This window comes from Octopus bimaculoides, chromosome 22 (genome assembly GCF_046866305.1).
Source record: "Octopus bimaculoides isolate indiv1 chromosome 22, ASM4686630v1, whole genome shotgun sequence".
Lineage (NCBI taxonomy): Eukaryota > Metazoa > Mollusca > Cephalopoda > Octopoda > Octopodidae > Octopus > Octopus bimaculoides.
In genome coordinates, this window is record NC_142949.1 from 24,888,278 (window position 1) to 24,902,471 (window position 14,194).

At 37.3% G+C, this 14,194-nt stretch overlaps 1 protein-coding gene across 2 annotated transcripts in view; it reads right to left on the bottom strand.

The window, feature by feature from the left end:
• Window positions 1–10,390, bottom strand: part of LOC106881220 (cytosolic purine 5'-nucleotidase) — a 64,733-nt gene extending 54,343 nt beyond the window's left edge. Inside the window, exon 1 of one of the 2 annotated variants that reach the window (XM_089339844.1) lies at window positions 9,343–10,390. In XM_089339844.1, the coding sequence (XP_089195970.1) occupies window positions 9,343–9,376 (34 nt within the window). In that variant the 5' untranslated portion in view covers window positions 9,377–10,390. Of the gene's footprint in view, window positions 1–3,608; window positions 3,769–9,342 lie in introns of those variants that run through there. The other variant, XM_089339848.1, reaches the window with a different exon arrangement.
• Window positions 10,391–14,194: the final 3,804 nt, after the last annotated feature.

The window sequence follows — 14,194 nt, forward strand, 5'->3', positions numbered from 1 at the left end:
GGTAAAGCGAATAATAATAATAATAAACCAAGTTTGTGGAGATACGTGACAGTTGTTCTGAGACTCACATCAACTTGTTCAGCTATGTAATAATAAATAATGGGACAGAATTTTTAACCTTATCTCTTTTTTACGTAATATCATCGGATTTGTTTTAAAAAGTTACGAATAGTTTTGAAGAATAAGATCAGATATTTAAAACATTCCAAAATAAGTAAAAACTGGAAAAAATATTTTAAAAAATGTTTGAAGTGAGTCAATGCACCGACCCCTTTTGTTTTTCAGAAATGTAAATCTCTGATTCTTAACACAGAAGATACAGATTTTGGTATATTAGATAATTTCCGACTCTAATCAACTGAAAAGTTACATGTAATCTTGTAGAATAGAGTCGGAAATAATCTAATTTGTGGAAGTTTGTAAGTTTTTTGAAATTGCTTGTCTTAAACATCGAATTTTCCAAATCGTTACTTAATGCACACACACACACATTTCCAACTAAAAGTTTCATCTTTAGTTAACTTACAAATACAATCTGTAACTGAAATTTTCGTACCTCGATTTTTTTAATTACGAAATTTACTTCGATCTGGCACCCGTAAGTCTGATCGATTAAGGCTGGGCTGGATAGAAAACAAAAGTCGGAACATCTACAACAGCTGGCACCGTTACTACCACCAACACAACCCCCACGATCACCACCAACAACAGCAATATTCTTATCTACTATAGGGTACAAGGCCTGAAATTTGGGGGAGGGGGATAGTCGATTATATCGATCACAGAACTTAACTGGTACTTAATTTATCAACCCCGAAAGGATGAAAGACAAAGTCGACCTCGGCGGAATTTGTACTCAGAACGTAGCGATTTCGCGGAATCTGAGCTCAGAACGTAGTAATTTTGCGAAATTTGAACTCAGAACGTAGCGGTATTCAGCCCGAAGGGCTAACGATTGTGCCAATTCGCCGCCTTAACAGCAATAGTAATATTACTAACAACTATCATCGTCACACCCGCACCGCCACCACAACAACATATAACAAGTTAATGACAAGTTAATGTGGGCTTGCTCGAAACAGCAGCCAAATCTCTCTCTAATTACACACATCCTATATAATCTTTAAAGGAGACGTTGAAGCAATGTAGGCGCTGATATATAAAAAGAAGCGATGCTATCGGTTGCTATGGAATACCTTTGATCCCAGGGCTGCTTGAAAAGGGCCGACTCAGTATCGCCGTCTTAAAGCTTAGGCAAACTAGACAGCTACCCAAGCAAGACCTCACGGGTTTAGGGGCCCACTTCTGATCTACGTATGTTGTGGTTTGCTGTCAATAAATACGAGAAGGCCCCAGTGCATTAATTTGGCAAAGGATTTATAATGCTAAGATGGCTCAGGGTCAACCTGGGGTTAAATAACAACATCGTCAGGCCTGTCTGTGTGGGAAGAAGCTTGATTCCCAACCACATAGTTCCGGGTTCAGTCCTATAGCGTGGTACCTTGGGCATTCCGCCGAGGTCGACTTTGCCTTTGATCCTTTCGGGGTCGATAAATTAAGTGCCAGTTACGTACTGGGGTCGATGTAATTATAGTCGCTGTTGTACATGTTTAGCCACAGGCCATTCTATATATTTAGATATTCCAGCCATGACCACCCCATTCTGTTTTTGTTCTATCCTACCCTACTCCCACCCCACATTTCAGCACTTACATTATCTAATGTAGTCTTTTTAAGGTGGTGGAGTGCGAGTTGTGGGAGATTTAGCAGCTGTTTCCAGCAGACTGACAGCCACATTGTGGCTCCCATGTCTTCTCTAATAAAATATGGTGAGTGCTTGTAAAACGAATGATGCAAGGTGCCGAATTGGTTTCGAATCCGTGTAGAAAAAAATATTTCCCTTCTCTCATGTTACAAATGCCACAAGGAAAAGCAATCATTCACGTTTATATTTCCCTAAGTGCCAGTTACGTACTGGGGTCGATGTAATCGACTTAATCCCTTGCTTGTCCCCTCTATGTTTGGCCCCTTGTGGGCAGTGAAGAAATAAGTATTTTCAACTATAGCCTCGGGTTGACTAAAGCTTTGTGAGTAGATTTGGTAGACAGAAACTGAACGAAACCTGTCGCGCGCGCGTGTGTGTGTGTGCCCTCCATCACCGCTTGACAACCGGTATTGGTGTTTACGTCCCCGTAACTTAGTGGTTCGGTAAAAGAGAATATGCGCCAGGCTCAATAAAAAATAAGTACTGGAGTCGATTCATTCGACGTAAAACACTTCTAGGCGGTGCCGCAGTATGGCCGCAGTCCAATGACTGAAAAAAAGAAAAGAAAAAAACGGAAGTCTATACGCAATGTCTTGCCCTGCTAGAAATAGCAGTTGCATGGGGTTCAGAAATTTGAAAACCAAAAGTGGTAAATGTATTTCATAATGTGGGCTAGGCATAAGTACTGAACCGTGTCCCACCTAAACGACTTTCTTTTCTCGTAACTCTCAGAAAAGTGGGTATTTTTTTAATGAAATTTTCGACAAGTATTTTGTAGATGACGATTATATTGGGACTTGATATGAAAATCAAATTTTTAGGCGCGCACACAAACATACTGGAACACATCATATATATAAAATTAAAATTTCAAGTTTTATTCTTCGGATACCAACCACATGGTTCCGGGTTCAGTCCCACTGCGTGGCACCTTGGGCAAGTGTCTTCTACTATAGCCTCGGGCCGACCAAAGCCTTGTGAGTGGATTTGGTAGACGGAAACTGAAAGAAGCCCGTCGTATATATGTATGTATATGTTGTGTATCTGTGTTTGTCCCCCCAACATCGCTTGACAACCGATGCTGGCGTGTTTACGTCCCCGTAACTTAGCGGTTCGGCAAAAAGAGCACGATAGAATAAGTACTAGGCTTACAAAGAATAAGTCCTGGGGTCGATTTGATTCGACTAAAGGCGGTGCTCCAGCATAGCCGCAGTCAAATGATTGAAACAAGTAAAAGAATAAAAGAATATATGTGATGTATGTCAATATGTATGTGTGGATGATCAATTTTCTCTCTCTTTAAAAATTTTTTTTTTTTTAATTCGGTTCCGGTATAATCGTAATCTACACTATCTGAAAGGTATTTGTCGAAAATTTCATTTAAAAATAACCATTTTCCCGAAAGGTATGAAGAAACAAAGGCGATGGAACACACTTGTATAGGTATGCTGTCTTTGATCATAATTCTTCTCATTATGGCTGACCTGGGGGCAAAACAATAACAAGTTTATTCTGCGCCGCCACCTCCACTACCACCATCACCACCTATTTCACCAGACAATTCAACCTGCTAGAAATAGTAGTCAAATCTCATTCAAATCATATCCTACCGTCCTTGAAAATAAAGGATACATTAAATAATGTAAGTTGTTAAAAAGACTGGATGGTCATGACCGGAACATATTTGATCATGAATCACTCGGGGTCTTACTTGAGGTTAAACAACTCCATAGATGGTCGCTCGAAATGTCAGAAATAGCAGTCAAATGTTTTTAAAATTATACCAGTATCATCTTGAGGGAAAAAAACAAAGACACATTAGATAGTGTAGTTCTAGACCTACTTCTACAAAGCCAGGATAGTCACAGATGGATTGTCTTTTGATCGGAGACCTCGAAACACCAGTTGCCATGTAACTCATTTCATCCAAACCGGTGCATCTGCGGAATGGTTCCTTCTGATCCTTAATTTCAGCATAGTAAACGTTATTGTTATTGATAATGATGGTGGTGGTTATAATGATGATGACGGTAGAGATAATCATGCTAGTGATGGTGGTGGTGGTGGTGGTGGCAGCCGATAGTATCGATGATGATGGTCACGACGATGTCGGCAGCGGCGGCGTCTTCTTCGTAACTCTACTTCTTAAATCTTCACTTTAACAATCCTATCTTGTCTTTTATTCATTTATTTGCTGTCTGTCTTTATTCATGCTCTTTGATCATATTCTTCAGTTACTTCCCAACGCTTCCTATTTCATTCATCCTCTAATTTATTTCTTTCGTCGTTTTCTTTCTACGCTCTTTAAATTTTTTCTTTTTTCGTTCTTCAAATTTCTGCAGATTCTTCAGCTTTCTTCTTTTCATTCGTTCTAAACTGTCTTTCTACATAGAATCCATTATTTGTTTATTTATCTATGTATGTATTTATTTATTCGCCTTTGCATAGTTTTTAAAATCCACGTCGTTTATAAAATTTTACCATACTCTCTTTACTCTTTTACTCTTTTACTTGTTTCAGTCATTTTGACTGCGGCCATGTTGGAGCACCGCCTTTAGTCGAGCAAATCGAGCCCAGGACTTATTCTTTGTAAGCCTAGTACTTATTTTATCGGTCTCTGTTGCCGAACCACTAAGTTATGGGGACGTAAACACACAAGCATCGGTTGTCAAGCGATGTTGGGGTGACAAACACAGATACACAACATATACACACATACAAATATATATATACATATATACGACAGGCTTCTTTCAGTTTCCGTCTACCAAATCCACTCACAAGACTTTGGTCGGCCCGAGGCTATAGTAGAAGACACTTGCCCAAGGTGCCACGCAGTGGGACTGAAGTCAGTCGGGCCCAATAAGACGCTCTCTCTCTCTCTCTCTCTCTCTCTCTCTCTCTCTCTCTCTCTCTGGGGAGACATCAGTTCGTAGCGGAGTCCCTCAAGGAACCGTAAAGGGACCACCACTGCTTATGGTGTCTCAGACATATCTTCAGCTATACAGTCAGCCACTCTCACCTGCTATGTTGATGTTAAAAAAAAGTATCACAGGTGGTAAAGGACCCTCATGGTATGCAAAAACTGCAAAATGACCTGCATACAATATATAAATGGGCCGATGAAAAATACTTGAAGATCAATGCTGAAGAGTTTAAAGCCCTTCATTGTCGACCCACAAACAAGCTGCAATCGCAATACACAGGACCAGGGAGTCCTGCAATCCGTGACTCAGAGTCGGTGCATGACCTGGGAATCCACATGAGCAATGAGGCAACATTCCAAGCGGCGAGCTGGCAGAAACGTTAGCACGCCGGACGAAATGCTTAGCGGTATTTCGTCTGCCGTTACGTTCTGAGTTCAAATTCCGCCGAGGTCGACTTTGCCTTTCATCCTTTCGGGGTCGATAAATTAAGTACCAGTTGCGCACTGGGGTCGAAGTAATCGACTTAACCCCTTTTCTGTCCTTGTTTGGCCCCTCTATGTTTAGCCCCCTGTGGGCAATAAAGAAATAAGACGTTATCACGCTGGGCGAAATGCTTAGCGGTATTTCTTTTGCCGTTACGTTCTGAGTTCAAATTCCGCCGAGGTCGACTTTGCCTTTCATCCTTTCGGGGGTCGATAAATTAAGTACCAGTTGCGTATAATCGACTGGCCTCCTCCCCCAAAATTTTGGGCCTTATGCCTTGAGCAGAAAAGAATGAGACAACATTCCATATGCGTATTTCCAAGATGGCAACATTATGCAGGCATGTAACTGGATGGATTCTGAGATCATTCAGAACCAGTAAAAAGGACACCATGCTACTCCTATGGAGAACTTTCGTCCTCAGTTGTCTGGATTACTGCTCTCAACTCTAGTCACCAAAGAGCGTCAAACTGGTGGGGAAACTTGAAGCATTTCAGCGCCACTACACAAATAAGATTGACTCGGTGAAACAGATGAGCTACTGGGTGAGGCTAATGTGTGTGTGTGTGTGTGTGTGTGTGTGTACTCCCACGCGCACACTGAACTCTACTGCAGCTGTAAATCTTCGAATCTTTTATCGGAAACAGTTTCTGATTTAAAAGGAAAAACAAAAATTGAAAAGAAATGTTTTATTTTTTTGATTAATTATTTCATTTATTTATTTATTTATTACAGATTTCGTATCTGAGTGTTTAGAAAAATTCGAAGTCCGTTAAGAAATGCATAACAGCTGTAAATCCTTTAATCCTAATTAGGTCCTAATTACAAAAAATACAAAGTTTTTGGTTTGTTATTTCTTTTCTTTTCTTTTTTTTCCCCGTAAATGTTGAATTTTGTTTAAAAGAAAATATCCGAAAACTAATTTTAAAAAAAATTAATGAAAAAAAGGTAAGCGAATAAATGTCGAAATTTTTTCTTACATTTAATTTTTTCCCTTTTCTCCTTCAAATTTTTTCTTTATTCTTTATTTTCCTTCAATCTTCTAAAAGTCTGGTTTTATTCAATGATTACTAAATATCTCATTTTATCAGCTCTGTTAATTATGGCTAGAGACGTTCTTAGTTCTTTATTTGGCGTAGAAGCAAGTTGTTTCAAAGCCAAGTCTAAGGTGCCAAAGCAACAACAAACCGTTTCCAATTTTTCATTCCAATCCTTCCAGTTGGGAATAAGATATTAGCAATTGCTATATTTTTCTTTCAGGATAATCTTTGACTTGGAAACAGCGTAATTAAAAATGAAACCAGAAAATAATATGTAAGGTACAAAAATAGCCTGGCTTTCCTGAATTACCGAAGCGAATAAATAAATTCTTCGAAATTGTTCGTTATTATAGATAAGGATTATTATTAAAGTATTAGTTTTCATTTTTCAACATCATTAAAACATGGTGTTGTAGCGGTGATTCAAACCTCAACCGTTAGATAACCGGTCAGACACCCTGGGCGAACCGCCGCAGTTTCATGTGATCGGTCTATAAAACAGCCAATCAGTCTGAAGCTGTGGCGTGATGTTGTTTTCTAGAATGTTCTTGTATCAAAAATGGGAAGAGAATTAAACAAAAAGAAAAACGGAAAAGCGTTCAAATACGGGTGGCCTGAAGTAGTAGTAGTAGTAGTAGTATTTTGTCATTCAGTCTCTAGTTAAGCACCTAACCATCACCCACTCCCCCTTCCTTAGTCATCCGCGATCACATTATCCAATGTATTCTCTTTTTTGCGAGGTAAAGTGTGATTTGAGAAAGATTTGATTGAGTTTTCTAGCAGTTTGAGTGACCACATAGAGGATCACTCGTTATTTTTGCTGTTGTTGTTGATCCCCAAGTTAATCCTGATCCCCGGAAACTTCGATCAAAGCTATTCCAGATAAAAAGTGTTCTGCTACGGCTGGGACACCCTGAATCATGGCTGATCTGGGTTTAAACTACAGCAGTAATGTGGAAGAAGTTTGTATTTTAGGATCCTCAATCTACAGCCTACAATTCCATTTCATCTGCTTTACTGACTTTATGGAATATTTCACGTCGAACACAAAAATTCTTTGGTCGCTGTTTCTGTCATTGGTAAAGCGGTGAACGGGCAGAATCGTTAGAGCACCGAAAAAACACTTTGCAGTATTTATTCTATTTCTTTACATTTTGGATTCAAATCCCTTCGAGATTAACTCTGCTTTTTATCGTTCCCGAATCGATGAAATAAACTACCAGACAAGCACTAGGGACGATATAATCACTAAAACTCGTTTCCTCAAAACTTCTAGCCTTGTACCTGAATTAGAAACGATTATTTTGTTTGGTTAGTCTTAAGCTTTCAAAATCTACTGGAAGTGTTTCTAAAACTGGAAATGGAAATCTAAAGCTGCCCTGGGTTGTTATTCTCCTCGCCAATGAATCCACGACCATTCCTGCTGTTGTAAAATATAGAACAGATTTTTGCATCTTAGTCTCATCATAGGTATGTTATTTAGATAAGTAAGAGCTGGAAGAATTGTTAGCACACGGGACAAAATGCTTAGAAGCATTTCTTCCGACTTTTTACGTTCTGAGTTCAAATTACACTGAGGTTGATTTCCCATTTCATCCTCTCGGTGTCAATAAAAAAGGTACCTTTCAAATATTGAGGTCGATGTGATCGGCTAACCCACTCATCCTGAAAATTGCTAGACTTCTGCAAATATTTTAAACAATTCCTAAGCTAAGTTTTTCCATATATTCTTGCTCTTTCTAAGAAAAATAGGATATTTCATTTGTCTTTTGACAATAGTTTGTTTTATTTGATTAAAAACTTCTCTCTGCATTCTATTAAGAGTTATTCTCTGTTCAAATTCATTTAATTCAGTTATTATCGTTCCATGCTTCGTTATTTTCTGAATAATCTGCATTTAGAAAGCCTCTGTCAATTCTTATAATACCACGAAGATGCAATGTTATCTCAGTTTCTAGTTATGTTGATTTCTGCGAAGTTGTTTAAAAGGCGATAGTCAAATTGCTATGATGTTTGGTCAGATGGTTAAATGCATATAACAATACAAAAAGTGTGTCTCACATTTTTGATGACATCTGTACTGACGTGCTTCCTCTAAGCATCTCTGCCTCTCATTATCATTCGCAGTTCATTCCTCTTGTCTGAAATATCTTGTTTGGGAAGCGAACTTGTTTAACCATACATTATGTGTTTGCGCGTGTGGGTAACTGGATATCAAAATTGCACTCTAATCTGAAGCGCTGAACCAATATTTCCTGGGACAATACCAATTTGGCACTAACCTTTCTATGACCTCAACCATGACAACGTTAACCTTTAATCTGTTACCAGAGTGTAGCCATTACATGACGACAAATGTTGGGAATATGTTGTGAATTATATCAGTTAATTTTACTTGAGGTAGATAATTATAATTTTACGTCTTTTTTTTCAAATCTCATGGTATTTATACAAAATAATGAATGGAATATTGATTTTCAAACTAAAAAATAATTAATTAAAATAATAAAAATTAAATAAAGCAAGATGTTCGTGTTTATATTTACAATAAATATATGTTATTAATAACAATGAAACAGTAATACTCCGATAATGAAGTGAGAAGAAAATTTTCTACAAAATATCACCATAAAATTACAACATATTAAATGCAGAACCGGACCTCTAATCCGGCTTCCAGAAAATCGGAATTTCCAGAAATCTGGGAATAACTGTGCAATATCGTGCAAAAAAAACTGTACCATCAATTGAGTGGATAGACCTTATTTTTGAACTTGGTTAATTTGTATATAGTTTGTTCTGTTCTTTACTTTTTTAAGTGGATTAATTAAGATTAAACCTATTCTGCTTTAGAATTATATCAATTTGTACCAATCAATTTATACTTGTATCTCATATAAAATTCTGATCTTTGCTTATCTTCGTTTAATTTTCATTCCTATAAATATTATATTGCATTCCTGGTACAATATGGTATATTTTAAGAGTGTTCCAGCATGACCGCAGCCGCATGACTGAAACAAGTAAAAGAATAATAACTGTCAAACAAATCCTTTTTTTAAGATTATATTAATTTGAATCTGTTAAATTCAATTTAGCTCTTTACTTATATTTTAACTATACTTACTATGTATAAAGTGGCCGATCTTCAATGCTGCCATGATGAGCCCTTCGTGTTGAATTATTGCTCAAAGACATTACAAAGGCGTGAGACTTTTTGTGGTAAAGCATTGTTCCTGTGAAGAGATTTTGGACAAACTGTAAATGTAATTCCAAAAGGGTTCCGATGTTGCAATAATTTAGTCCTGCAGTAATTGTTCCATATCTCTGAAGAAACGTCAAAGTTATCGGTTTAAGTGAAACGATGAGGCTACTGGACAAAATAAAATTTTAAAATGGTAAAAAACTGAAACTCGCTTTGCAACTACATGGTTTCGGGTTCCGTCTCCGCTGCGCAATACGTTGGTCACGTGTCTTCTACTATAGCCTCGAGCTGATCAATGCCTTGCGAATGAATTTAGTATACATCATACATTTGGTGTACAGTATACATCATATGTATATGTGCGTGTCTTTTGTTAGTCGCTTCACTGCTCGACAATCGGTGTTGGTTTGTTTAAGTTCCGTATACCTCATCTAGTAGGAAGAACTGCTGCTCAATCAATAAATTGTATGTAAGTTTCATTTGGATTTCATTGATGTCATGGTTTTTTTTTTTTTTGTTAAACTTCCTGATATAAATATAAATTGACCTCAGTATATGACTGGTACTTTTACCTTACTGATCATAGAATAATGAAAGAGTAAGTTGATTTCGGTAGGATTTGAACTCACAATGAAGAGACTCGAAAGGAGAAATTTTGCATGATGCACTACCCAATTCACGAGGATTTTGTTACTATTTTTAGCAGGTCGAGCACTGATATAAATGATACGCTTCCTCGTTGTAACTACGAGACTGAAATTGCTTTTACGAATGGATTAACGGGGTTTATTTAATATTGTACCGACTGACCGCCCGACCTATCGATCGACCTACTAGCCAGTCAACGGATAATGGAGCCTACCAAGAAGTTTACTCGTCGTCTTAAGACTTGCTAAAACTAATAACCAAATCTCCCTCTGTCCACACTTTATTGTCTTAAAGGAAAAGGCAGCGAATATTGGATACTATAATTCGATGTATACCATGTCAAGGAGGAGGAGTGTTGAAATGTTGCATTTGCAAGATTTCGGTATAATTGATTGCAAAGGCAACTGTTGGTTGATAATTTAATGATATTCAACAAGATGCTTTTGCGTTTTAAAATTAAAATTCCAACGTAGTAAGCAACCCTTCTGCCTCTACACAAACAGTAGCAGAAAACATTCCTAGAAATTAGCGAATTTATTTGTAGCCCAACCTGGCGACTCTACCATACGATATCTGGTTTCAAATCCATATTGAAGTTATTTTCTCTCTCTTCAACGATATAACTTCTCTCTAGGCCAAGACTTTTCAAAGTTTTTACTTAAATAACATCTCTTATAAGAAAATTTAAACAAAATTTAACTTATTAGTGTTTAATATAATTTAATGGGAACAGAATCAGCAAACTGATTCAGTTTTATTCCTAAAAAATTTTTGCCGTAGATAAGGAGAATATAAAAAAAATTCCGGTATTGTATTTTGATAATGGTTTCAAATTTCGGCATAAAGCCAGCAATTTCAGGGAGTAAGTTCATTACACTGACCCCAGTACTCAACTGGTACTTGTTTTCTCGACCACGAAAGGATGAAAAGGTAAAAGTCGACCACGGCGGCATTTGAAGTCAGAACGAAAAGATGGGCGAAATGCCACAAAGCATTTTGCCCGGCGTGCTAATGGTTCTGCCAGTTCCCCGTCTTAAATACATCTCATAATAGTCAATAAAAAAGGTTGTTTTAGAATTTAGTATTTTAAAAAATATAATGGATTTTTAATATATTCTTTTGTTAACGATGCCGGCAAAAATCCTTTTAGGTCAAAAACAGACCGTTCGATCATTTAGCTGATACGTACGTTTTGAAAGTGTCGCACGCAAACGATATGTCATTAGTGACCATTACATCGAATCATTCTGCTTCATAGCTACTACTCTATATGACCCAGTGATTTTGTTCTCTTATTATGAAGGAATATATAAATGTGAACTAGGAAATTCATAAGCTTTTATTCAGCCCTGGGGTTTATACGGATCTTTTAGGAAGCCCTGTTCTAGGCGATGGTTGCTCCACCTGGTAGGAATGGTCGCCAGATCTTTTTCAAATCAAAAACCTACAGTCTTAACCCTTTAGCATTCTGATTACTTTGTTAAATGTAATACTTATTTATTCACGTTGTTTTAAATTTATCAGACATTGTTTTGTAGCTTTGTGATTTCAATAAAGTGATTGTATATTTTTAGAATAACATTGTAAGGCAGGTGTGAAAGGTCTGACCAGGCGAGTTTGAACATAAAACAGGTAGAATATTTGGGTCTGATATGGTCGGTCTGAATACTAAATAGTTAAAAAAGAGGAAATTACATTGCGTAGTATTTCACGAGAAGCTCGCAGAACAGCAGGGATCCAAACAATAATGTATCAATTCTGAATACATTCTGGCAGATTCGAACCTGAATGATCTGATCGTTGTTGTTTTTCGTCACTGGAGAACATTTTCTCCCTTTAGACGATGTGTGTTCATAGCATAGGTGATTCGCTGATGCAAAGAGACCTTGAGACACCGCAGTGTTTCGACCTTATTATGTGTTTCATCAGTCAAAGCGACCCTGATTCTAACAAGAGTACAAGTTCTTGTTTATAGAAATTTGCGAACAAATTATTTGACGATTCGAGTTGATATCTACCAAACAGATAATAATTCATGCGCACGCAGGCTTGAAATGCATTATCCGAAAAACGGGAGAAAGCAATGGACACGTTAGTTAATGTAGTCCGAGACATGCCTTTAAACAATCGGAATGGTCACGGTTGGAAAGCTTTTGATTCTATGTCTGCTTGAATAGAGCAGGCCAGCGGGCATAAACATCAATAACTCTGGTCCATCTAGTTGAAAGTTCAATTGTTTTTACTTATATAAACCAACGGTTTTACGGAGTAAAGTTCACGTAACCTTAAAATGCTGACGCTGTTTAAAAGCACACAAAAAAGGAAAAAAATCCCCTGCCTAACAAAAAGTATATTAATAAAAAGTATCACAGCGACAACGACTACGATGATGACATCACAAAACAATATGGAGACGGGAGCAACGTCAGACGATAAGCAATGAATTCATTTGAATTTCTTGCTAACGCTAGTTTAACAATGGGCTGGCATAAAATCTCGAAGGTTAACCTTGGCTATCGTGTTTATCACACTTGTTTGTAACACTTCACTCTCGTAATTACGTCATTAGCGCTGGTGTCACGTGATCAAACACGCTGTTTTTTGCCTCGGTTTCTGGTGGTTTTCACCTTGAACAAGCATGGAAAGAAAGAGGCCGCAGTTGAGTGACTGTTTCTTAAATTTCTGACAGCTTATTTGTAGGCTTTGATGTCTGTGTTTCGTTGCCGTTCAACAAAGAAATATCATATATGTAAATATACATACATACATACATACATACATACATATCGTTGTGTGTATGTGTGCGCGTATATGTATGTATGTATATATATATATATATATATATATATATATATATATACATATATACATACTCTATTATTAAAGCTGAAAAACCATCGCAAAAATATCACAGAAAACTGCTACTCATAGTTTCGTGATCCCGTTCGTCGGACAGTTTTGATTGAGAATGGAACAAATTTTGTGTGAAATATATTTTCACTTAATTGTGGAGCTTACAATCCAAAAGAAAATGGAAGAAATCAAATTAACAACAAAAGTTGGTCACGTGATTAAACGGGGAGGGGAAGGTGAGATCAACGACAATCAATTAATTAGAGAACGCAACTGATGGAAGCGGGGATGGATAAGGGCTAGGCACAATTGTGACCCTTAATTTCTACAAGATCGATAGTAATGTCATATTTACGAACCTTTTTTCCTGTGTAATTAAAAGAGCCAAGTTTTAGGTAAGAAATTTATCAACGATTTCAACAGACGTGTCATTTTCTATCATTGATAACACTGTAGTCGTTTTTCACGACACGGGAACACTTACATTAATTACATTATTTACATTTGACGGATATTTGTCTTCATCTTGTTTGTTGTTAACACAACGTTTCGGCTAATATACACTCCAGCCTTCATCTGGTGTCTTGGAAGAAATTTTGAACCTGGGTTTTCATTCCTAAGGTATTTATTGATGTTATTATTATTATTATAGGCGTAGGAGAGGCTGTGTGATAAGTAGCTTGCTTACCAACCTCATGGTTCCGGGTTCAGTCCCATTTCGTGGCACCTTGGGCAAGTGTCTTCTACTATAGCCGCGGGCCGACCAAAGCCTTGTGAGTGGATTTGGTAGACGCAAACTGAAAGAAGCCCGTCGTATATCTGTATGTACATATATGTGTGTGTGTGTGTGTCCCCGACAACCGATGCTGGTGTGTTTACGTCTTCGTAACTTAGCGGTTCGGCAAAAGGTACCGATAGAATAAGTACAAGGCTTACAGAGTATAACTCTTGGGGTCGATTTGCTCGACTAAAGGCGGTACTCCAGCATGGCCGCAGTCAAATGACTGAAACAAGTAAGAGAGTATTATTATTATTATTATCATCATCATCATTCAATTATCTGAATAATAATAATAATAATAATAATAATAATAATAATAATAATATCGAAAAATACCTTAGGAATAAGAACTCAGGTTTGAAATTTCCCTAAGACGCCTGATGAAGGCTTGAGGGTATATCAGCCGAAACGTTGTGTTGACAACAAACAAGATGAGGGCAAATATCCGTCAAATGTAAATAATGTAAATAATGTACATAATTCCTTATCTCT